Source organism: Eublepharis macularius, chromosome 5 (assembly GCF_028583425.1).
Source record: "Eublepharis macularius isolate TG4126 chromosome 5, MPM_Emac_v1.0, whole genome shotgun sequence".
NCBI classification, from domain to species: domain Eukaryota; kingdom Metazoa; phylum Chordata; class Lepidosauria; order Squamata; family Eublepharidae; genus Eublepharis; species Eublepharis macularius.
In genome coordinates, this window is record NC_072794.1 from 106178000 (window position 1) to 106203624 (window position 25625).

A 25625-nucleotide genomic window follows, 5' to 3' on the forward strand; every position below is an offset into this window, starting at 1 on the left:
AATCTTTTAAGAATTTATATATATATATATATATATATATATATATATATATATATATATATATATATATATATATATATATATATATATGTATATATGTATATACACATATACATATGTATATACATATGTATATGTATATATGTAAGAATTTATATATATATATGTATGTATGTTGTATATATGTATGTTGTATATATGTATGTATATATGTATATGTATGTTGTATATATGTATATATATGTATATGTATATATATATATGTATGTGTATATATATATGTGTGTGTATATATATATGTGTGTGTGTGTGTGTGTGTGTATATATGTATGTATGTATGTATGTATGTATGTATGTATATACATGTATATATACATATATATGTGTGTATATATATATGTATATATGTGTGTGTGTGTGTATGTATATATATATATATATATATATATATATATATATATATATATATATATATATATATATATATGTATGTATGTATGTATGTATGTTGAATTGCCTCAGAAATTTTCAACACCTGATTTTACCTTGTACCTTTCCCCTTTAAAATAGTTATTGTTGAATTTAAAAATGCCTCTGGTGCCATTTCTGCTGTTCAAGGACTAGGGCATGTCATAGCAAACAATGCAGAAAGGCAGCACCGTCACGCTCTTTTCTTAGAGCTCCCAAAGGCATCGAGCAAGTGTGGTGTAGTGGTTACAGTGTTTTACTAGGATCTGGGAGACCTAGGTTTGAATCCCTGCTCTGCCATGGAAGCTCCCTGAGCGAAGTTTGGCCCAGTCACTCTCTCAGCCTAATCTACCTCATAGGGTTGTTGTGAGGATAAAATAGGAGAATAATATAAGCCACTTTAGGTCCCCACCAACGGGACTCAATATCTGGCTCCTGTTCAGCTCGGACTCAGCTCAGCCCTGCAGGCAACTTATTTCATTGCACTGTAAGAAATCTAATTGCAACACAAACTAGAGCCCACTTCGTCAGACGCGCCAATCTTCACTTCAGCTGCGAGGCTCGAAGGTCCCTAGAAGCATGAATAAATGAACTGCCGGGTGGATCCAAGGAATAGGGCTTCCTGTCCCACGCAGACCCGAGCTGCAGACCGGTATCTTATAAACACCACCGGGCCTCCTGCCGGTTAATGCCCTCCAGCCAGGCGATTCTCGAATCTTTTCAGAGGCGTCCACAAAAGCGGCTCCTGCCCAGCTGTTGCGCTGATTTCGACCACACGGCCAATTTCCCCGTTGCTAAAGAGGCGGAGGCTGGCGGGCAGGCGCGGCCGAACAGCGATCCCCTTGCGGTGGTTGCTGTTTTACTGGCCGAACTCCCGCCGCGCTCGGATGCGGCTGCTTTCATTTTCGTTTCCCGGAAGGCTGCTCGGCATTCGCCCTCCAGCAGAGCGAGGGGCTGGTGGGGCTTTGGGAGGAAGAGCGCGTCCATCAGATCCCAGCCCCCTGGAGCAGAGGCTCCTCCTCCGCGTGTCATGCAGGTAAGAGCTGATCGGAGCCCTGGCCGCAACCGGCGGACCTTCTTCTGTATGTACTTTTCGCCTCCCCCCGTGCGTCTCCCCTCTTCAGCACAGCCCGTCCCGTCTCCGTATGAAACATCGTCCTCCGCTCAGCTTCACCAACAGTCATCCCGGCAGCCTGGCGCTTCGCCTTAGCCTTTGCTGCCCACACCCCAGGTCCATACATATGTTTGAATCGGTGTCTAGATGCCTCCTCTTTCCCAAATACTGTAACCATGGTCTGCCTGGAAAAACTCTTACCTCCTTAAAAATCACTTTTCGAGTCCTTTGTGAATTGTTCCAGAATGTACACACTTTGGAATTCCCCGCAGTCATTTCACAAGTTGGAAAGAGATGACGCAGTTGCTAATGTGCTTTAAGGAGTTCTGTTTTGAAGGACAAAAAAATATTTTGTGGGGAGGGATACACTTAAACATGTGGAGGAATATAACAACGCTTAGGGGACTTTGGATTCCAGACAAAATGTACTCTTTTTCTGTCATGTGACGATACCCTTTAAAAACTAGCAAGTTTGTGCATAGTCTTGCTCAAGTTTTTTTAAGGGCATTTTCACAAGTGACACAGAGAATGCCCTTTTATCTAGAATGCATCACTTGTAAATGCAGACTAGAAAGTGGGAAACAACTGTTTTGAAAGGCAGCCTGTGCAATGTAGGTTTTATATTCAAATTTCAAATGAAAGGCAAAGTCAGCCTTAGTTCCTAACAGAGGAGATGAGAATTATGTAATTCGCTTTGGGAACCCATTAGAGAGAAAGGCAGGGTATAAATAAATAAGTCCAGGATCTCTTGAAACAAAATTGTTGTAGCCAACCAATTAAAGATTAGTACTCTATATCAAAAAAGACAAAAAATAGTGTTAAACTGCTTTTCAATGGCTATAAGGACCTTTTTGTGCCAGTATAGATTTATTTTTATTTTTCCAATATTTTAAATTATTTTTAACTAATCCTATATTTTTATTTTTAAAAAGCTGTATGGCCACCTTTCACTTTTATTTTCTCTGTAACACTGTGTGGAGAATGAAACCTATATGCAATTCCCACCTCCTCCGCACAAATCGTCTTTTAAACACGGTCGGTTTATTCTGGAATAGTTTCATTGGCTTCAGTGGGTTTACTTAAGCATAAAGCATTTGAGATTGTTTCAGGTGTTGATCTGTAGTAGAACAAAATTCGAGCCCAGTAGCACCTTAAGTAGCACCTTAAGTTGCTACTGGACATGAAACTTGCATTTGAGATTGTGACATACATGTGCACTCAGAAATGTAAGTTTGATAACGTGCACTAGTTTATCTCTGCAGAGATAAATGTTCAGTCAAATCACAATTGCACATCTGCAATTAGCCATGTCAGTGCTGAACTTCCCACTTTCCAAGTTTGGAGTGTGAACGACAAATATCCCATTTCTGAAGAGCTATAGAGTCATCTTTACCATAGGATAATCCTTCAGGGCATGTGTGCTTAAATTAAGAACATTAAGAATACATTCTTAGGTGCACTAACTTGAGAGTAAGTGTCATTTCAATAGAGGTTCCAGGTAGGTATGCTGGCCCCAAGGTAAATCCTAAAGCCATCTAATAGCTTTTATTAAGACCCGACAAAACAACACAAAACATCATGTGAATTTTTGAGTTCTCCAGAACATTTCATGAGGCTGGATGTTGGGGATGGGGGGTAGAGATATGGTATCTGCTCCAGTTTAGAACATCCTGCAGACTTGAGGCAGAGGGCAGAGGTTGTTTCAGGCATCTTTGCCTTAGTAGCTCAAGATATTTTCATTAATTGTAAGCAGTCCTCAAATAAAGACCCCTGGTCTATAGCCAAATGGAACACCGATGTCTCATACAAGGCTGAGAGCAGAGGGAAAACATGGCATTTCCTATATTAACAATAGTGGAGATTAATATTCATAATAATTGATACAGGAGATTAAAATAGTAAGATTTACTTATGAGTAAACAGGCATAGGATTTTTAGTTCCACTGATTTCAGTGGGAGAGTTCTATCCATACTTCACTGGCTCCATGATACCTAAAAAAGTTTCATTCTTGCATACTGGAAATCCAGATTGTGCTCTCTCTATTTTTCTTTTTTCCTGAAGGATGAAGAGGCATCCAGTTCTTTAAGTCCTGTGACAGTGTCTACTTTGCCCCTGCAGTTGCAGCCCACACCTGTGACAGTGTTACAGCCACTATATGAGGGGCATATCTGCACATTACCAGGACATCTCAGTAAGTACAGGAGGTGTCCTCTGAGGGGCACAGATCCATACAAATTAGAAGCTCAGTATCAGTTCTTATCTGTGCAAATAATACTATGGCTCAGTTGATCATATATATTTCTTTATGTAGAAAATTTATAATAAAGAAACCATAAAAACAACAACCTAAAACAATAGCCTCAAAATGGTCTTCATAAAACAGTCCTCAGGCTAGAAGCTGATTGTAAAAACAGATCTGAAAACCCTTCTGTTAAGAATATTTTCACTTGACACCAAAAGGAAAGGGAGGGAAGTGTCAGGTGAGCCTTGGGGGGATGGGCATTCTGCAGGTGAAGTGCTACCCCTGAAAAAGCCCCATTTCTGGCCACCACCCACCTTAGCTCTGCAAGCAGAGGCACAAAGAGGGAAGAGGAGTTAGTTGTTGTAGATTTTTCAGGCTGTATGGCCATGGTCTTGGCATTCGACAATATAGGGAAGAGGAGCTTAAGTGGTAGGCTGGACAGTACAGGAGGAGGTGTCCTTCCAGTTTTCCAGCTCCAAGCTTTTTAGAACTTTAAAGGTAAGAAGCAGCACTTCGAATTGTGCCCAGACACCGATTGGCATCCAGTGCAGGTCTTTCAACATAGGAGCAATACAGTGGATGTATTCAGCCTTCCGCAATCGCTTGATTGTCACATATTGGGCAAAGTTTCTGGGCACTGGGCAGTGTTCAAAGGCAGCTCCATGAAAAGCACGTTACAGTAATCTAATAATTTTCCAAGGAGGCTCACTTAATACCTAACATAAAACAAACATTTGTAGGTCATTCTAGAGGCATGGGACCAATTTGGAAGTATCCTGATTGCCTACAGTGCCTTCTCCTCTCTAGGAGTGAGTTCTGAAAAAAATAGGTATTCAGTTTTTCACTGTGGTTCAATTTAAAGTAGGAAAAAGTTTACCAAGGAGGTGCTGATTGGCATAAACCTGTAAAGTTATCAACAAACTTCTCTCCCTCCCACCCCTAGAAATGGCCCATTCACTAGGTTACCTTCGACAATGGCCTGGGGTACCAGTGGTAGAAGGGCACGTGCCTGCCAGCTTGAACAGTCTCCCTACCTGCCTGGCATTGGCTTTTGCCCTGAAGGTGCCCTCAGTCCCAGTAGGTGGCCAGCAGGAAACCGCTGGCTCCTTTGTATTGGAGGGTAGAGTGGGGTGGGGCAAGGAGGTGGGCAGTGGTTTCCTGCTGTGGGACAAGGACAGCAGGTGGCATCAGTGGCAGCTTCTCATCTCCCTGTGGCTTGTTGGGGGAGAGGACGATGGGTGCAACCTTCCCACCTCCCTGCAGTATGGGGGTGGGTGGGTATGGCTTGGGTGGTCAATGTTCAGCTGAACCTGCCAACCCACCAAATCTTGGGAGAAAAATTCCAACTGTTTTAAAATTGTTTGTATTTGTAATAAGATGAAGGATGGATAAAAACAAAAGACAGACTAGAGTACAAAGCGGGACAGGACTAATGGCTGAACCGGCTCAGCCTGTTGCCATATGCATCTGTCATGCCTATTGCAAAGCCAATCTTGCACTGCAGGTGCTGCTCTAATACTGTGTTCTCCTGTTAAGGTGAAGTTATGCTATGAATGCCTTGTATGATGATAATACTAGACAGAAAGCCAGTGAATTGATGGTTAAATTGAATGTATGCTCTAGCCATTGTAGGTTTTTCATTCATTGTAGAAACTTTAGGAAATAAAAATCTGTTTACATGTCATCTCTGGAACTAGGAGAGGGGCTTTGGCACCACAGCGGTAGTGTACAAGCACAGAATTTGGTATTCTCTTCCAAGAGACTAGTGGAAAGCTGTATTCCATCTGGAAGTGAAGCCCTACCCTCTTGAAACACATTTGGTTACTTATTTCATTTATGTGGTGTAGTGGTTAGCGTGTCAGACTAGGATCTGGAAGGCCCGGATTTGAATCCCCACTCTGCTGTGGAAGCTCATTGGATGACTTTGGGCCAGTCTCATAATCTCAGTTTACCTCACAGGATGGTTGTCAGGAAAAAATGAAGGAGAGGAGGAAAGTGTCAGCCACTTTGGGTGCCAGCTGGAGAGAGAGGTTAGATATAAATGGATTAAACAGGATAATAAATGAACAAATAGTTTATACACCACTTTTTCCCCAAGTGGGGACCCAGAGGGGCTTACAGCATTCTCCCATTCTTCATTTTATCTTCATGACTACCCTGTGAGGGAAGTTAGACTGAGTGTGTGTGCTTAGCCCAAGGTCACCCAGTGAGCTTCCATGGCAGAGTGGGGATTCGGCCTAGGTCTCCCTGATCCTAGTCTGAGACTCTAAAGAGTACACCGTGCTGGCTCTCAATTACAAGTGTGGTGTAGTGGTTAAAGTGTCTGATTAGGATCTGGGAGACCCAAGTTTGAATCCCTGCTCTGCCATGGAAGCTCGCTGGGTGACCTTGGGCCAGTCACTCTCTCTCAGCCTAACCTACTTCACAGGATTGTTGTGAGGATGAAGTGGAGGAGAGGAGAAGGATGTACGCCACTTTGGGTACCCATTGGGGAGAAAGGCAGGGGGTAAATGAAGTACATAAAATAACTTGGGCTGCTTGGTCATATGCTCTCAGGTAGGTCTATTGCAGCTCCTGTAAGGAAAGCAGGCGCTCTAGAAGACCGAGGGAGAAGCTTTAATGCCAGCCCCCCTCCCAAATCCCTTCTGCTTATATCTTAGTTGCTCCATCCCAAGAGATGACGCAAGAACATTTTGTCTTAGGCAGTTTTTTGCACTGTTCTAATCGACTGTAAGCAAGTGGTGACCCAGGGGACTGATCAAAATATGAGGTCAACATATTATAAATACTCTCAGCTTTCATTTTAAAAAATATATTTCTTTCTAGTTCTTATGATTGCAATTTTGAGGAAGTGTAGTAGGAAAGCCCTGCCTAGTGAAACTTCAGAAGCAAGGTCATGAGAGGGCTGGATGGGATGGGCAAGATTTCTAGTAGTTGAGGCTTCAGTTCCCTGCACCACCTTTTGCAAGGAAATACAGTGAAATGCATTCAGGCTTTGTTTCATCTGGGCAGGGGGATACATTTAGGCGTTTGTTGTATGTTGCCAGACCCATGCCTTCATAATGGGGTAGGTGGTAGATAGGTAATAATAGAGAAGTCAGTACTTCTTGCACTGGAGATGGGAATTGTCTGTACTACCAGCCAGGGATGTAATTGGGCCTTTGTGTGTATAATATCATAACTTTGGCTCATAAAAATTATCTACCATATATTTTGCTTTCTATACTCTTCCTGCACCAAAGGAGCTGTCTCCTTATTTTAGTTTAAATATTATGTGCTCGGTTTCAGGAATCCAGCCCTCTCTGTGGAGCAAGGATGATGTGATTCACTGGTTAAGATGGGCTGAAAAGGAATATTCACTCAGGGAAACAGATGAAAGTAAATTTGAAATGAATGGAAAAGCCCTTTGCATTCTCACCAAAGACGATTTCAGATTCCGGGCTCCTAATTCAGGTAAGATATGCTGCTCCTAGTTCCTCTGTTTGCAGAGTATCTATACAACAATAGCCATGCAAACTGATTAAAGAGTAAAGAAAGTTTATTTAGGAACTAACGTACTTGATAGGAAAGTGGGGAGGTAGAGATAGACTTCTAGCTTGACAGGGAGCTAGATGAGATCCTTAAAGATACTTCTCTGGGTACCAGATCAAGATAATCCAAACTGGTATTCCCTGTTACTATGTATGGATGTGAAAGTTGGACAGTGAAGAAAGCTGACAGGAAGAAAATTGATTCCTTTGAAATGTGGTGCTGAAGGAGAGTTTTGTGGATACCATGAACAGCCAAAAAGACAAATAAGTGGGTACTAGATCAAATCAAGCCTGAATTCTCCCTAGAAGCTAAAATGACAAAACTAAGGCTATCGTACTTTGGTCACATCATGAGAAGACTAGATTCTCTGGAAAAGTCAATAATATTAGAAAAAGTGGAAGGCAGCAGGAAAAGAGGAAGCCCTTTGCATTCTCACCAAAGACTTAAAACGAGATGGCTTGACTCAATAAAAGAAGCCACGTCCTGCAGTTTGCAGGATCTGAGCAAGTCTATTAATAATAGGACATTTTGGAGGTCTTTCATTCATAGGGTCACCATAGGTTGGAGGTAACTTGATGGCACATAACACACGCACAGTTGACTGAGAGAGTTCCAAGAAGAAGCAGGATATTTTCCTGAGAGTACCAGTCTGGAGACAAGACAAGGAAATGACACTGAATAGAAAGAGCGGTGCTGATCTCACATTCCTAACTAGCCCTTGCTGCCCCCTATAGGTCGTCTTCTCTTCCCCTTTGTACACCAGACATTGCTTCTTCCAACATCCTCAACGCATGCAAAGGCTTATTTTCACAGCTGCATTTCGTACAAGGGAAGAAAATTAGAAAAAGAGAATTTCCAAGTCTGGATTTAAGTCTGTCAGAGTGTGTCTACTTAATACTGGTCACTTGTTTCTTTCTGTCAGCACTTAAGCAATCTTATCCCCCATGTTGTTCAACCGCTATGTAAAACTTTTAGAAAAACTCATTTGTAGCTATGGAATTGGATGCCATATGCAGATGACACCCAGCTCTTTATCTCAGTATCTGAATCACCACAGGATGCAGTAGAGATCTTAGGGTGCTGTTTGATGGCTGTGGTCAAATGGCTGAGAGCAAACAAATTGAAACTGAACCCAGAAGGCACATTAGGATTGGGAAGACCCAAGTTTGAATCCCTGCTCTGCCATGGAAGCTTGCTGGGTGACCTTGGGCCAGTCTCTCTCAGCCTAACCTACTTCACAAAGTTGGGAAGGCAGAGATCTTGATGGAGATCTTTTGATGGAGTTTGTCTGATTCTTGCAGACCCAGTCAAGAGCCTAGAGGTTATACTGGATCCAGCACTACTGCTATAAAAACAAATTAAGGTGACTGCAAAAGATGCTTTCCAGAAACTCAGCCTAGCCTGGAAGATGCCCCCCCCCCACCTTGACATGGCTGATTTGGCCACCTGGATGCATGTCCGGGTAACATTGAGACTTGACTACTGTGATGCACTATACATTGGTCTCCCCTTTAAGTTAACTTGGAGACTCCAGTTGGTGCAGAATGCTGCTGCTCAGGTATTATCAGGAGCTAGGAGACCTGTGACTATTACTCCTGTTCTACAGTCACTCCACTGGCTTCCTATCATTTACCAAACCTAATTCAGGGTATTGGCTATCACCTACAAAGCTCTCCATGGGCTTGGTCCCTCATATCTACAGGACCGCCTCTCTCCCTATATTCCACCACATCAGCTTAACTCATCTGAACAAGGCCTTCTGCAGGTGCCACCCTTCACATAGGCAAAATCAACAGCTGCCTGTACATAGGTATTCTCTTTGGTGGCCCCACTTTATGGGATGGTTTACCTGAGGCCATTAAGAATGCTCCCACTCTCTTGGCCCTCCATAAATGATGCAAATCGGAATTGTTCAAGAGGGCTTTTTGCTCAGATGGGAAGGCTGTACTATAAGAAAGTGGTCTCAAGAGATCCATCAGTAGAATAATAGGGAACTCATCAGAAAAAGGATAAAGAGGGATTGCAGACTTCATTATTATTGCTGTAAACAGTCAGGGACCATAGACTTCACTGCTATTGCTATAAGTATGATCTTACTGGGTAGTTTGAGAGCCAGTTTGGTGTAGTGGTTATGAGCGCGGGACTCTAATCTGGAGATCTGGGTTTGATTCCCCACACCTCCACTTGAAGCCACCTTGGGCTAGTCACAGTTATCTGGAGCTCTCTCAGCCTCACCCACCTCACGGGGTGTTTTGTTGGGGGGATAATGATAACATACGGTTGTTGTGGATTTTCTGGGCTGTATCGCCGTGGTCTTGGCATTGTAGTTCCTGACGTTTCGCCAGCAGCTGTGGCTGGCATCTTCAGAGGTGTAGCACCAAAAGACAGAGCTCTCTGTGTCAAACTGTGGAGAAGATGTTAGCAGGTAATTTAGATCTACTCAGGAAGGTGGGTTTGGGTTGCGTCATCCTGTAAGAGTTTCCCAGGGTGTGGAATGCTAATGGAATGCTAATGCTTCACTGTATCCTGAGGAGGTACTTTTGCATATGGATTGGTGCTTGATATGCTAATCTTATCTGCAGGGCTATTGTAAGATGTAGAGTATTTTGTTAGCCTGGTGTTTTTCAGGACTGGAAACCATGCTCTATTCATTCTTAAAGTCTCTTCTTTCCTGTTGAAGTTGTGCTTATGCTTATGAATTCCAATGGCTTCCCTGTGCAACCTGACAAAGTAGTTGGAAGTGTTGTCCAGCATTTTAGTGTCCTGGAATAAGATACTGCTGTGTCCTGTTTGAGTTAGGCTATGTTCAGCCACTGCTGATTTTTCAGGTTGGCCAAGTCTGCAGCGTCTTTCATGTTCTTTTATTCTTGTCTGGAGGCTACGCTGTGTGGTCCCGATATAAACTTGTTCACAGCTGCAGGGTATGTGGTATACTCCTGCAGAGGTGAGGGGGTCTCTACTGTCTTTTGTTGATCGTAGCATCTGTTGTATTTTTCTGGTGGGTCTGAATACTGTTTGTAGGTTGTGCTTTTTCAAAAGCTTTCCCATCTGATCAGTGATTCCTTTGATATATGGCAAAAACACGTTTCCTATGGGAGACTGTGTTTCCTTTGTTTGATTTATCCTTGGTTTAATCGCTCTTCTGATTTCATTTCTGGAGTAGCCCATTTGCTTGAAGTGCATGGTTTAGATGATTTATTTCCTCGTTGAGAGCGCGGTTCACATATCCATCTTGCACGGTCTACTAATGTTTTTATGATGCCTCTTTTCTGTCGAGGGTGGTGATTGGAGTTTGTGTAAGTACTGATCTGTGTGAGTTGGTTTCCTGTAGACCTTGTGACCTAACTGAAAGTTTGCTTTGTGGATGACCAAGGTATCTAGAAATGGGAGTTTACCCTCGATTTCTTTCTCCATGGTGAATTGTATGTTCAGGTGGATATTGTCGAGGTGGTTTAAAAACTCCATCAATTCTTCCTCACCGTGGCTCCAAATGATAAAGGTATCATCCACGAACCGGAACCAGACTGTAGGTTTGTGGGGTGCTGATTCTAGAGCTGTTTTTTCAAAATGTTCCATGTAGAAGTTTGCTATAACTGGGGTGAGAGGGCTTCCCATGGCCACCCTATCCATCTGTTTATAGAATTCGTTATCCCATTGGAAGTAACTGGTTGTCAGACAATGGTGGAATAAGGCTGTTACATCCTCTGGAAAAATCTGATTAATAAGTGTGATTGTGTTTTTTACTGGAACCTTAGTAAACAGGGATACAACATCAAAACTGATGAGTATCTCCTATGGATTGAGTTTCAGAGAACTGATTTTGTTGATGAAATGTGCTGAATCTTTGATGTAAGATGTGGTTTTTCTGATGTGGTCCTGTAGAAGATTGGCCAGATGTTTAGCTAATTCATATGTCGGTGAACCAATGGCACTCACGATGGGTCGGAGTGGGACTGAATCCTTATTAATTTTAGGGAGTCCATATTGTCGTGGTGGCTGTGCTTCTGTCTTGCATATGATAACATACTTTGTAAACTGCTCTGAGTGGGCATTAAGTTGTCCTGAAGGGTGGTATATAAATCAAATGTTATTATTATAATGTTATTAGTTCCTATGTTGTTTAATATATTAGTCATGGAATTTGCCTCTGCTCTCTTTCAACATTGTGAAATCTTTAAACTTTTCTTTCTTTCTTTCTTTTTTAATCGTTCAAATTACACGCATATGTCCAGGGCTGGTGCCAGGGTTTCTGGCACCTGAGACGAGATTCCTTCTTGCACGCACTCCCTGCCCCCCCCCCCCCCCCCGGCTAACCAATTTTAAAAAACAGAAGAAATGTAGGAAAAATGAAAAGCACAAAACTTGAAACTTTTTACGTTTTTAATTTAATTTTTATTTCTTAATTTAAATTTTAAATTTAAATTTTTAAATAAGTGTGAGAATAACAACAATCTTTGTTTTTCCTATTTTGTGAGCAGAAACAGCAACTTGCATTGAAGTTTTGAGCACACCTCCTTTTGTGTGTGTGTGCGCATGTAAAAAAGTTTCCCTCTCTCTTTCTTCCCACCTCTCTCTGAACCCAGAGACTCTTGGAAGTAGAAGGAGGGCTTCTCTTACAGGGGCTGCTTGGAGGAGAGAGATGTTTGGAAGGGGGAGACTGAGCTGAAGCCTTCTCTTTCAGTCTGACCCTCTCCAAGCCTTAAAATATTGGTCACCTTTGTCAGAGATCCCTTTCGGGAACTACACTCCATGCTCATCCTTCTCCCCCCCCCCTTGCATTTGAAGTGAACGGCAGCTGACTGCTATGCATGTGGTGTATAAATATTGAAGAACTATTGGGGAGAGGGGGAAGGTGGGGTGATGTATGTAAACTAGAGAATGAGAGAAGGAAGGTGATAAAGAGGGGGCACAGTGCTTTGCTGGAGTGAAGGGGAAACAGCATTGAGATCGGAGAATAGCAAGGGGGAGGGAGAAGGGCGGAGGAAAGTAATAGAATTTAAAACAACAACTTTAAACCCAGCAACAGTGATTTGCTCCTACCTGTCGTACAGGGACTAAAAGGGAATTGTGTGTGTCTCACCTCACTTCCTCCTTGTTGGGATTATATATTTATATATTTAGTTTAGTTTAGTAACTTAGCAGAGTAACATAGCAGAGCAATTTAGTCAGAAGCGTTTAAACCCTTACATATGTGCATTAATTAATCCTCAGACAAAATCATAGAAAGATAGAACTTACAGTTTATTGTAGCAGATTTCTTCCATAGCAATATCTTCTGGTAATAAGAAGGGAAAGATCCTAATCTAAAGAGTTACATTCCCTAGTCTAATGCCATGGTCTTAAACTAGGCAGCGAGGCTGGAAGTGGGTTTGTGGACATAAAGGGCTCCATAAGGAGCATGGTGGCTTTACATCTTTTCTCTTTGGAAGACCATGAGGGAAGGTGTGAAATTTCCCAAGAGGCAAGAGAGGAGGAGTCAGTAGGCATTCCCACCTTAGACAAGAGAGTGGCAGATTGCTAGACTTATACATTACATTCAAAGAGACATGCAGCACCCTGCAGTGTCCAAAGGCAGGCTGAGTCGCCTTTTCCAACGCTCCTTCCTCTGTGGCGGTGCACACACAACCAGCCACTCTTTCCACCAAAATCAGCCCCCCCCAACAAAAAGCCTGAGGAAAGGTGAGAAGTAGAATTGATGCCAGCTGGGGAGGGGGAAAGGGATATATAAAAGGAATGACAGGATTGCCCATTGGAAATAATGGGAGAGGCTTGAAGGCTCACTGGAGAAAATGGGAGCCAGGAATGCCAATTTACTTGCATGGGCTTCATTGAAATGCATTACAATATAAAAAAAGAGCAAGACTCCAGTAGTGAAGAAATGAGCTCATGAAAGCTCATACCCTACCACAAATTTCGTTAGTCTTATATGTGCTACTGGACTCTTGCTTTTTTCTACTGCTACAGACAAACACGGCTACCCATCTTGATCTATCAACACAGGCCCCAGAGTGGAATGACAGTCCCTGGGAGAAGAATCAGTGGACTGGGACTGGAATGGCAGTAGGGGCTGAATGACAGAGGTGTCATTCCAGTCCCAGAGCTCTGACCCAATTAACAGGAGCAGTTGTTCCACTCTTCGACCTGTCATTCCAGTCCCTGAGCACAGGTTCTGTTCCTAGGGGCTGTCATTCCAGTCCAAGAACACTTCTGCTATTCCCAGGGGCTGTCATTCCATTGTGGTGCCTGTAATTCCACTCCAAGAGTGCTTCTCTACTACCAGGGGCTGTCATTCCACTGTGCAACCTGTCATCCCAGAGCACAGATTCTGCTCTGAGGGGCTGTCATTTCACTCTGGGAGTTGTTATTCCAGTCCCAGAACACTTCTGCTCCTCCCAGGGGCTGTCATTCCCATCTGGTGCCTGTCATTCCAGTCCAGTCCCAGAATGCTTCTTCTACTCCCAAGGGCTGTCATTGCACTGCACTCTGGGGGCTGTCCTTCCAGAGCACTGAGATTGCAGGATCCGGCCCAATGGCTTTTCTTAAATCATTGCTTTTACTTCTGTTCTACAGTTACCAATTTCCATCCTTAATACCACTGGTCCATTGAAAGTAACAGTGCTGCTTTCTGTGTTTTAAAATCTTGATGCTCAGCAGGTCATAGTATGTGAGAGACTACGAGCCAAGCTACAAGTGACAAATAACACTTGCCTGGCAAGTGAACAGACTCACGTGTATTCCTCTCTGTTCGCTTGATCAAGTGGAGCGCAAGTGAATGGCAAGTGAACAGGGAGGAATACACATGAGTCTGTTCGCTTGCCAGGCAAGTGTCATTCGTCACTTGTAGCTTGGCTCTGCGCTGAAAGTGAAAGATTTCACTGGTGCATGTGTGTTTGAGAAAGAGGACAGAATGAGCAGGGGAGTAAAAAAGATGGCAGTTGGTTATGGCCTGAATGTCTGCAGGTATGTGTGTGTATGAGTGAGCAAGAGAGAATTTTCACACATGCGTTTTTATTAAGTTATGTTTTAAAAGTATGTCTCTACACTTCTAGCCCCAATCAACATTTCCTAGCTCTAAAAGGGCAATGTTGAAGGGAAAACCGCTAAATTAGATGGATAATCTGTGTTTATATAGAGAGATCCAAGGCAAGCAAGGAAGAGCTTTGAAGGAGATGTTATACTGAAAGTTAGTAGATTACCAGTTAGCAACTTTATATGGTACATGTTGCGCTTATACCCAGAAGGTGCCCCATCCATACATTAGCTATTCTTGGGGTTGGAGGGAAGATTTGGAAGGAAATAATTCTGAACAAACCATTTGCCGCATAATCATGGGGAAAAGCAGCACAAATCTCGTAGGTAGAGACTTTTAAAAAAAGTATGACACTGACTAGCCATTAGAATATATTAGAGTCTTCTGAATGGCTGTTGGAATACATTGAATAGAATTTCTGAATGGCAATGGCTGTTAAACCAAGAGTGAATGCTTGCTTAACAAAGAAGTTTTGAGGGATCATCGCCAGTCAGCCATACTGAAAAGTTATTGCCAGTCAGAACACACTGAGATATCTGGGGAAGGCTGAAAAATGACTGCATTAGGAATTAGGAATCCTACAATCACAGGAAAATCTAGGGAGCCTTCCAAAGATCATGGGATTCTTCAGCACTTACAGTTCCCCATCTACCAAAAAATTAATTTTCCTTTTCAATTGTTTTCCATAGATGATTCCATATGGGTTGAACCATGCAGAACAAGGTATAGGATCATCACTAGTTCTAAGATATTTCTCTGGAGGAGGGAACCAATGAATTCCAGTGGCAACACAGCACCATTCCTTTCAGTACATCCTCTAATAGTTTTTAGATGGGACCATAAATGAGATCATAGGCATGAATAAATTCATCCTGAATGCATCTTGGGGTGTAAGGGCTCAGGTTTCACTCTTACAGTTTACTTGGGATCAGGGAGTGGAACTTCTGAAGAGGGGAAGTCCACAAATTAGAAATTTCTGATTGAATTCAGCCCTACTAGATTGAGAAGCTGATAAGAATTTCTTCCAAAATGATAAAAACATCACAAAATGAGTGTCAGTTTTCCACACACACTTGTTTGTAGGCGGAAGACAGTTAATCCAAGGTTTTAAAGGATATCTGTTACTTGGAATTGGTCTGTTTTTGTTTTTTTTACCTCAGGAGATGTTTTGTATGAGTTACTCCAGTATATTAAGACCCAGAGAAGAGCACTTGTTGGCAGCCCTTTCTTTAACTCTCCCTTTAGGGATGCAGAGCACACACAGATCCAGAGCGCCTCGGAAGGTGAGTTTTGTGGCACAGGGAGTGTTGTAATCATGGAGGTAGAATCCATGGTTCCTGTGGTGTGGGCGTTCTGGGAAAAAATGAATGTGGAAATTTTGCTGATGCTTTAAATAGAGTGCCACCTTATTTAACACCTTTATTTTTACTTTCACATAATTTAAGAAGTATCCCCATGTTAACTTTATGACCCGATAGCAACACATATCTGAACTGAAATATTTGATTCGGGAAAAATTAATCAAACATGGTTTAAATGCTATCTTCAGACACTTTATTTTATTGGAATGTTTGTAAAAATTCAAAGGCATGTATATCTCTTACATAGCTTCCATCCAACACACTGAAAACCAATTTTAGCATGCCCACACAGCATGATGTGCTGTGGACGTGGTTGTCCACTCATCTGTTTCAGAAGAATTTAACTTTTGTCCATGGAGATCACTCCATATTAGTTCCATAATAAATTGATAGCTACAGTATCCTTTTCACCCTGTGATAGGAGATGCATAAATAAGAATTTTAGCTTTGGTTTTGATTTTACTCGCACAATCAGGTAAATTCATAACTTGATTTTATGTGGATTATGATATGTATTTGTGGTTTTATTCTTCCCTCTCTTCCAGTTTACAAACCAATAAGCCATACATGTACTTTCTTATAGACTTCCCAGATATAAATACCTGAAAAATATTAATTACAACATTGAAATTACTAAGCTTGCCTAATGGTGTGTGGTCAATGGCCTCCATTCATTGTTATTAATCTTATGAAATGATGAATCTTTAAAAATAAAACATTTCTCATGGATGAATAGAACATTTAAAAAAAATGTATACCCCACACTTCTGATCTGTTTCACTTGCTTCAGTCCTGGTGGAAAGTGCTGCAGTTACTAGAATGGATCTACAGGATGTAACCTACAGTAATCATCCTTGGTTTGCACCCCTGGGTTTACTTATTGGTAATTTGTTTTGTGGTATTCAGTTGATTGACAATCTATTAAAATATGCATTGGTCTCTTCACAGGCATGAAGGGCAAGCTAGAACGTCACCCAGCATGTGGCCATCTGCAGCCTACAGATTGTTCGTTTGTCACAACTGGTCATCCAGGCCACACAGAACAAACTAGATCTTTCACCAAGACCTTTTATGTTCCTGGAGCAATTAATTTCTCACACCAAGATCACAGTACAGAAGTCAGATACAGCACAAATGTTGTCTGCTCTTTTCCTGTGACATCACCAGCCCCAGTCAGTGGTAAAATTGCAGGTAAGTTATGGTCTCTCCATAACCTTCTAAACTCTGCTTCACATGACTCTCTGACAATAGAGGTGAATAAACTGTATTTGACTTTTGTATGGTATTTTTCACCAATGTTCAGATATTGTTGCAATAATCCTTACAATGCCCTCACTTGGATAGTCCAGGTGAGCCTGATCTTGTCAGATCTCAAAAGCTAAGCAGGGTTGGCCTTGGTCAGTAATTGGATGGGAGACCTCCAATGAAGACCAGGGTTGCAGAGGTAGGCAGTGGCAAACACCCTCTGTTAGTCTCTTGCCAGGAAAACCCCACCAGAGGCTGTTATAAGTCAACTCTGACTTGAGGGCACTCTCCACCACCACCAGTCTTTATAGCCCAGTGAGGTGGGCTGGTGCTGAGAGAAAATGGCTCACGTAAAGATGAGCAGAGACTTGAAACAGGGACTTGCAGCACATAAGTTCAAATACTAAACCATTAGAGCTCACCTGCTTAGGACTGGTGGTGCGCTGGCCCTTTAACCCTGGTGGACCCTGGCTTTTACAGCTATCCCATCTTTTCTCTTCCTCTCTGGCCATCCTCCCTACCTCCATCTGTAATTAGAAAAGGTCTCAGGTACCATGGTTGTTGGTTGTTGTGGGTTTTCCGGGCTGTATTGCCGTGGTCTTGGCATTGTAGTTCCTGACGTTTCGCCAGCAGCTGTGGCTGGCATCTTCAGAGGTGTAGCACCAAAAGACAGAGATCTCTCAGTGTCACAGTGTGGAAAAGATGTAGGTCATTTGTATCTACTCAGGAGGGGTGGGGTTGAGCTGAGTCATCCTGTAAGAGTTTCCCAGGGTGTGGAATGCTAATGGCGGGAGGCTTCACTGTATCCTGAGGAGGTTCTTTTGCATATGGATTGGTACTTGATGTGCTAATCTTCTCTGCAGGGCTATTGTCAGGGATAGAATGTTTTGTTAGCCTGGTGTTTTTCAGAACTGGCAACCATGCTCTGTTCATTCTTAAGGTTTCTTCTTTTCTGTTGAAGTTTTGCTTATGCTTGTGAATTTCAATGGCTTCCCTGTGCAGTCTGACAAAGTAGTTGGAAGTGTTGTCCAGTATTTTGGTGTCCTGGAATAAGATACTGTGCCCTGTTTGAGTTAGGCTATGTTCAGCCACTGCTGATTTTTCAGGTTGTCCAAGTCTGCAGTGTCTTTCATGTTCTTTTATTCTTGTCTGGATGCTACGCTTTGTGGTCCCGATGTAAACTTGTCCACAGCTGCAGGGTATACAGTATACTCCTGCAGAGGTTAGGGGGTCTCTACTGTCTTTTGCTGATCGTAGCATCTGTTGTATTTTTCTCAGGTACCCTCAAAAAGCACCACCCCAGTTTGTTCTTGAGGGACAGAGCAGTGGGTTTTCAGTCCCTCAGAGACCCGAAACAGACGTGACGAGTTACCTCAATTCAACCTGGGTTTCCTTGCCTCAAGGTTTGACGGGAAGTGTAGGTGTCCTTGCAGGTGCATCGCTGCATTTCTCCTTCTCCTGCTTGCGTGGCCCGGAGCTACATAGCCACACGTGCTCTGCCTCCCCCCTGACATCGCACTGAGCGTCACTTCATCTCCCCCCCTCCCTTGTCTGGCCCAGTCCCCGCAGTTCTGGGCTGCGCGGCTTCTGGTGGGGGCCAAGCGAGTGAGGGGGAGATGCAGCATGCTCCGGGAGCCTTTCCTCCCGCTCTCCTGGTGCAGCTCGGTGTCACTCTGTGGGGGCTGGGCCAGGCGAGGGGGGGAGATGAAGTGATGCTCAGTGCGATGGGGGGAGGCAACTCCACCCCCCTCACCTGGCCCAGCCCCCACAGAGTGACACCGGGCTGCACCGGGAGAGCGGGAGGAAAGGCTCCCGGAGCATGCTGCATCTCCCCCTCACTCCCCCGGCCCCCACCAGAAGCCACGCAGCCCAGAACTGCGGGGACTGGGCCAGACAAGGGAGTGGGGGAGATGAAGTGACGCTCAGTGCGACGGGGGAGGCAGAGCAAGTGCGGCTATGTAGCTCCGGGCCACGCAAGCAGAGGAAGGAGAAATGCAGCGATGCACCTGCAAGGACACCTACACTTCCCGTCAAACCTTGAAGCAAGGAAACCCAGGTTGAATTGAGGTAACTCGTCACGTCTGTTTTGGCTCTAATTATTACTGGCATGAGGAGAGAAGGAGGAAGGCAAGGAAAATGTGGGATTAGGAACCTTCATATGCTGAGGCAATTTCCAGATGTACCATCAAGTTTCCCACCGCACCCCCAGGCATGAATATTTCCCTTTTCATGCACTGCATGAATGTGAGCTGCTCTAGGCTATGCAGGCATATGTGCATCATATGAACCAAATTCTCTTTTTGTCAGTGTGTTCCTCTTCTGTTCTCTCCTTAGCAACCATACAGAACTGCCCAGTCAAGGAGATCTAATTTGTGTGGGCACAGTTTAATTATACCTCTTTAAATATCCTTTCCTATCTCAGACTGCAGGTTACTCTGGGATTATGTCTATCAGCTCCTCTGTGACAGCCGATATGAACCATTTATCAGATGGGAAGATAAAGAAGCCAAGATCTTCCGGGTTGTTGACCCCAATGGACTAGCTAGGCTCTGGGGAAATCACAAGGTACTCAAAAATCTGATCACTTGAAACTATATAAAAAACAAATTTTTCCAGTTTCAGAAAAGTTGCTGTTGTAGTTCAACTCAAATCAAGGTGAAGAAAGTAAACATTTCAGTCTCGTACAAAAATTTCTTGTTTTAAAATCCAACCAAAATATTTTGATGTTAAAGTAACACCTAAGTGTTGTATATGAAGTTACTTTTTAGGCCATATTTACACCACCTTCTTTCCCCCCCAAAACTGCTGCTGCTCATACCAAATCCCAGATGGAGCTTGTGGTCCACTTCCAGATTTCGTCAAGTGAATGTATATCTTACAAACACTTAACCTGCCATTAAATTAGTGGAAACACTATATACTCATACATTTAAAATCAAGCATCTGCTGTGCTTTATGAAGTCTGAAATGGAGGTTTCCAGACAATCTTCATCTACTCCAGTAGCCAGTGGATTGGGATTTTGAAGTCAGATTCTATGGTGTTTTTTTCATTAATGAAATCTAAATGTTTCAAATTATAGGCTAAGAAAATCGACAGTCAGTACTAACGTAATTATCTTTCGAACCTGCAGAACCGTATGAACATGACATATGAGAAGATGTCAAGAGCTCTGAGACATTACTATAAACTCAACATAATAAAAAAAGAACGAGGACAGAAACTTTTATTTAGGTGAGGAAAAAGGGTGAAATTAGATAGTCATAGGGAACAGCATGTTGGCAGAACAAGTGGGAACAACAGGGATGGAAGAAGAGTCTCAGCTGTGGGTGTGCACACACCTGCAAACAGAGAGAAGTTTCAGGGACTGTACAACAGGACAACAGCTTCTGTCTCTGCTCTAAAAACAGAACAAATACAGGAGTTTTGGAAGTTCAGCTGGCTGAATCAGAGATCCTTCCTTGATGGAGAAAATGGGGAACAACGGCCAGGAACTGGCATCAGAGAAAGCCAGTCAGGTGATATGGGGGGATTTGAGTCAGGCGTCTTGCATGTGGATATGTGAACTTCCTAACACCTGAAGTTATGAACTGGATTAAAAGTGTGAGGCCGCTATGGACTGCAGTGGTGTGGGAGTCAAATGGAGAACATAGATTGCTCTTTGGGAGCAATCAGAAATCCAAGAGGGAAGAATCATCTGGGACATGAACCAAACAACAGCATACAGTTTGATTAATTTTTTTAATATTATGATCTACCTTGAGTTTTCAGCAAGGAAGGCAGACTATAAATTAAGTAAATAAATAAACCAGCTGCTAAAACAATGTTTAGACTTCCTCTACAAATCAAGAGGATTCAGGGCATGGTAAGAGACTAACAGAGGTGGTTTTGCCATTGCCTGCCTCTGCAACCCTTGTCTTCATTGGACATCCCCCATCCAATTACTAACCAAGGCCGACCCTGCTTAGCTTGAGATCTGACAAGATCAGGCGCACTTGGGCTATCCAGGTCAGGGCACAATTAAGTTACCAGGTCTGAAATATGTCAAATATTCACAATTCAGAGAGAACCAGCCAGCGGCTTATTCCAGTGTAGAATTTAGCATCCATGTTGGGATAAAACAGTGAGAGGCAGTTTGGTCTCAACAAACTGCAAAGACAAAACCAGATTTATTTTTTAGGTGTTCCCAAATACCTGACATTGTAATTGGGAGAAGTTTGGTTCTGGTGCTTTCTGATTTTCTTTTTACTCTTTGCCAATCCTGTTGCCAATCCAGAGACTAGGAACAGAACAGAGTTTAAATATTAAAAAATAAAATACAGAATACATTTTACCGGTCTGGGCCCAACGTAGCCTCTGCATTTTTTACTTAACAGACACAGGGTCTTTAGCTCTTCCCATTCAGTATTCCGCTTGCAAAATTATTTATTTATTTGTGTCATTCATAGCCCACTTTTTACACTGAGACTCAAGGCAGATTACGCAATGTGAGATTAGTACAGTGAGTCAATATCAAGGACATTTCAGTAAACAATGCCACAGGGTAAATAAATACAGATTTACAAAGACAATGTTAGCAAAAATCCAATACAGAATCAAAGAAATGTTGAAACAGAGCATAAGCAATTCTAGGACTGACATTAGACAACTAGAACTAACAAGTTTGTGTAGGCACAAGTCGTCTTCTCGCCAGTGAAAATATTATTTCAGACTATGCCAAGCACTGGATCATCAAAATGTATTACTCTGGAAGCTCAAGGTGTCCATTTTCATTTAATTCCAGATTTCTGAAAATTCCTGGAGAGAATAAATCCGACAGGTGTAGTAAATTTGACCAGTTGGACAGCGAAGAACAGGAAAGAGAGAACTGGAAAGAAGGGTTGGAAATCTCACCCTAGCTGGCTGCCTAGCCATAGCTGTCACCAAGAGGTTGTTTTTGTGCAATGGAAAGGTTTGAAATGATAAAGTGAAGTAGACAGTGTCTCAGGGCTTGTCTCTGCTCGAATGGATAGCATTGGCCCGGGGGGTTCTGTAGCTTTCGTAGCTGACCATTTGCTTTGAAAAGTGCTCTTAACTTGTGCATTCATGTTTACACAGAAGCAGGGTATTCTGACTTGTGCGTTCATGTTTACACAGAAGTAGGGTATTCTGGTCCAACTCCCTATTTGCCCCTTGTAACTGGGGAATTAACACTTCTCAGAGATCAGTCTTGATTAAAACCTTTTAAAAAAAGTAACAGCAAACTCTGCAGTCTGCAACCACCGCACATATCTGTCAGCTGGTGCCCTGATGTAATTAATAAAGGTAACATTAGGACAGGAATGCAAAGGCACAGGAAGGCCGATATAAGCAATTGCAAAAGATACATAGGCTGGTTAGGCTCTCAATCTCCATGTTTCAATATATTGTTTTAGTAGGAACAGGTGCCTCTCAAAAGCGATACAGCCTGTATCATACAAACACAGCTAGCTTCCCAGAGTGTCCATATTAGTGCTTAGATTAGTTCAGTGCAGACTGTAGAAGCTGCCTTTCAATACCATTCAGCACTAATTCATAGTAAACTGCTAATGTAGATCAAAATCAAGATAATGATTTTTACATTGTTTTGCCTGGAGATCACTTCAGATTTTATAAAGGGGAAATGGAAGCTGAGAGAGAGAAAATAAAGGTGCTGATTTACCAGCTGTTCTTGTCCCAGTCATGCAGAAACAAAACACAAACCTTTATGACTGGGTTCCATATATGGTAAGATGATGTCAGGCTGGTAGTATGAATTGAGTAGGTCTTGTAGTCACACAAACATGAAAGGAAGGCTTGAGGTTTTTGCTTGCAATGTTTTCCTTAGGAGTTTAATTTGCTTTGGTTTGTCACTCTCATGTATATGGTTGTTTTCATTTCAAGATCCTTACAATTACTATCCTTGGCTAGAGAGCCACATCTAATTGCATGCAACTAGTCTTGTATGATGAGTGGTGATCTCAAAAGAGGATGTATCAAAGGATGCATCCCGCTGTTTCACTGATAGCATGAAGTAGGGTCACTTCAAAGCAGAAGCAGGCACCCATCTCAATTACATATATTACCTTTGTGAAGCTTTTCTGCCTATGGATCTGTTGTTGCTGGATCCAAGAGCTGATTTATGGAGACCTTGTCTTTGATTTATTCTGGGTTAAATCAGTGGCTCTTAAATAGTAGAATGGACTTCCTTACAAGGTCACAGAGCACCTAGAGAGCAATGCAGTTCTAGGGAGGGATACTGTTCCTGGGGCAAGTGGAGGCCCCTGAAAGATGCTTACTGATTCAACTTGGATTTGTGAAGATGACTGTACTTTCTTTGCCGTATCATTTCAAACTAATTTAAAAAGAACGGAGCTCCAAAAGAGCCTTATACCATGCACATTTTCATGTGCATGGTATTAGGAGTCAGTCACAGAGGTCCTGTTCTTCTTCAAATGTCAATGTTGGGTGATAGCAACACAATCCTCACATATGTAAGCAGGTTCTGTCCACAGCGGCATACAAAAATCTCACATCCCCATTTGTGGGACACTTGGCTTGTGCTCAGCAGGGAAGAAAAAGAGTTAAAGAAGCTTGAGAAACAATGGGTTGAGGAATGAATGTTAATCTTTTACTTGAATTCTACTGACTAATTGAATCTAAGACATCCTTGCACTAAAGCATGTATTTAAGACCTTTGCCACACCAAGAGGAAATGATTAATGTTCAGGTAGACAATGAGTTTTGTTTTTGTTTTTCCAAAATGGATGATGCAGTGAAATAAAACAGACAGGAACATAATGAGTAGTTGATCTTCTGTAAAGTGCCTTATTAATATTTATTTATTTATTTATTTATTACATTTCTAGACTGCCCTCCCCGTTGGACGGGCTCAGGGTGGTGTAACAACATACAATTTATAACATACATTTTTCAAATCAATTCATAATCCATGCAATGAGAATTTACTACAAGTTCACTGTTACCTCAATTTTTCAGAAGCCCTTTTCAGAGGCTCTGAGTGCTGTGTGCGCGCACGTGTTAAAGATCTGCATTTGGATATTTCCAGTCAACATACATATCCAAATATCCAGTTGACATGTATATCCAAAATTTACTGTAGTATTTTCAGAACTATATTTCAATTACTGAAATGTAAAAATTCCAGAAACATTCAAGGCAAGCATATTAAGGCTCTGAGCCTTGTTTTTCTTCAATTTTACAGGTCTCCTGGGCAACAGGAGGGAGGGGAGAGGGAGGCAATGCTCCCAGGCAATTAGATCAGACGTTAGGAGCAGCACTAGAACTGTCTTCACAGTCATGTCAGTTCTCTCACAGTTCTCTATGACACTGTGAGCATGGGTCAAAGATGATAAAAAGCAGGCCTGAAGCTTGACTCCATTGCAAGCCTAGATTTTTCTAGAGTTCTGCCTGCCTGCCTGCCTGCCTGCCTGCCTGCCTGCCTGCCTGCCTGCCTGCCTGCCTGCCTGGGAAGACCTTGTTCTGTGCCTGGACATATTCAGGACTGGTTTGCCCATAGTGTACTTTTGTTTTAAGATATGTAAAATGATTAAAATATGTAGTTTTTCTGTACTTGGGGGTGAGTGGGGTTTGCTCGGGGGAGCTTATCCAACCCCTTTTCTGGTTCTTGTGCTACACTGTTTTTAAAAGGCTTCTGCTGTTGGATTCTTTTCTTAGTTTGTTTTAGAATGTACAGAAAATAAGGCGTATAACAAGTTAAAGGTTTTATGTGGAACAATCAGTATGCTCTCAACTTCACTCCCCAAAGATTATAAGCTTTTCCCACTGGGGGTTAACATATTTCGCTGTCCCTTAGCTGCACCTGTATGGAGACCTGCTGCACAGTAGCCTTCCACCACCTCTGGCTGGGGCAGTGCAATGAAGAGGCTTCGTAAGGCCCTCAACATTGAGGCTATGACTAGAGTGCCACCTGCAGAGGTGCCTGAGGTAGGTGCTGGCACTGGGCAGAAGTCTGCATCTCAGGCTCCTCCTCCAGCTGGTATGACGCAGTCTTTTGAGCTGAATTTGGGAGATGAGACTTATTCAGGCTCTCAAGTTCACCCCAGAAACCCTGACCATGCTGGAGAAACACTTCTGTTTCCTCCAGAATCCAGCATGCCTTCCAATGAGGGGAAAGAAGGCCCCAGAGGAAGAGGTGGAGGTGCACTCTAACCCTTCCCCCTCACATTCTGCCCTGAGCCTTTCACAAGAGGGGGCTTTAGTGGTGCCCACTGCTGCTAGTCAGTGTCAGGCCCTCTGTTCCTTCATGGTCTGGAAGCACTTCCAAAGGATGGAGAGGTCCCTGTTTTACACAGTGCCAGCTGTGTAGCACTAGATCAGTTGACCGAAAGACCTGGGTCATTTCTTGATGACCAGGCTCAGGAATCGTTTGAAGACGCTACCAACCAGGCAGTGCTTCTTCAAAGGGGGAGACTGGTGGAGTGGGTGGGCAGCCACCAGCTAGCCAAAAGGGGAATTGTGCCTAGTGCTCTCCCTTCATGTTGCCTGTTATGAAGGAATACCAAGTATATCTGATGCAGATATTTGGTGTGACTGCTACTAGTGTGCCAAGGAGTGTACAGAAGCAAGCAGGGCAGAGGCTCGCTCGTCTCACTGG

At 42.9% G+C, this 25625-nt stretch overlaps 1 protein-coding gene across 3 annotated transcripts; it reads left to right on the top strand.

Moving 5' to 3' along the window:
- The first annotated feature begins 1387 nt into the window (after nt 1-1387).
- Nucleotides 1388-23778, top strand: ETV7 (ETS variant transcription factor 7). Of its 3 annotated transcripts, XM_054982020.1 has the most exons (8): nt 1436-1504; nt 3645-3774; nt 7114-7278; nt 15547-15669; nt 16696-16938; nt 19415-19557; nt 20124-20224; nt 21774-23778. In XM_054982020.1, exons 1-8 carry the CDS (start codon nt 1499-1501, stop codon nt 21886-21888), a joined length of 1026 nt encoding a protein of 341 aa, XP_054837995.1. In that variant the 5' UTR covers nt 1436-1498; the 3' UTR covers nt 21889-23778. The 3 variants fall into 3 exon arrangements, with proteins under 3 accessions (XP_054837997.1, XP_054837995.1, XP_054837996.1); XM_054982022.1 differs by lacking the exon at nt 3645-3774 and having other exon boundaries at nt 1388-1504; XM_054982021.1 differs by lacking the exon at nt 20124-20224 and having other exon boundaries at nt 21774-21936.
- The last annotated feature ends 1847 nt before the right edge of the window (nt 23779-25625 follow it).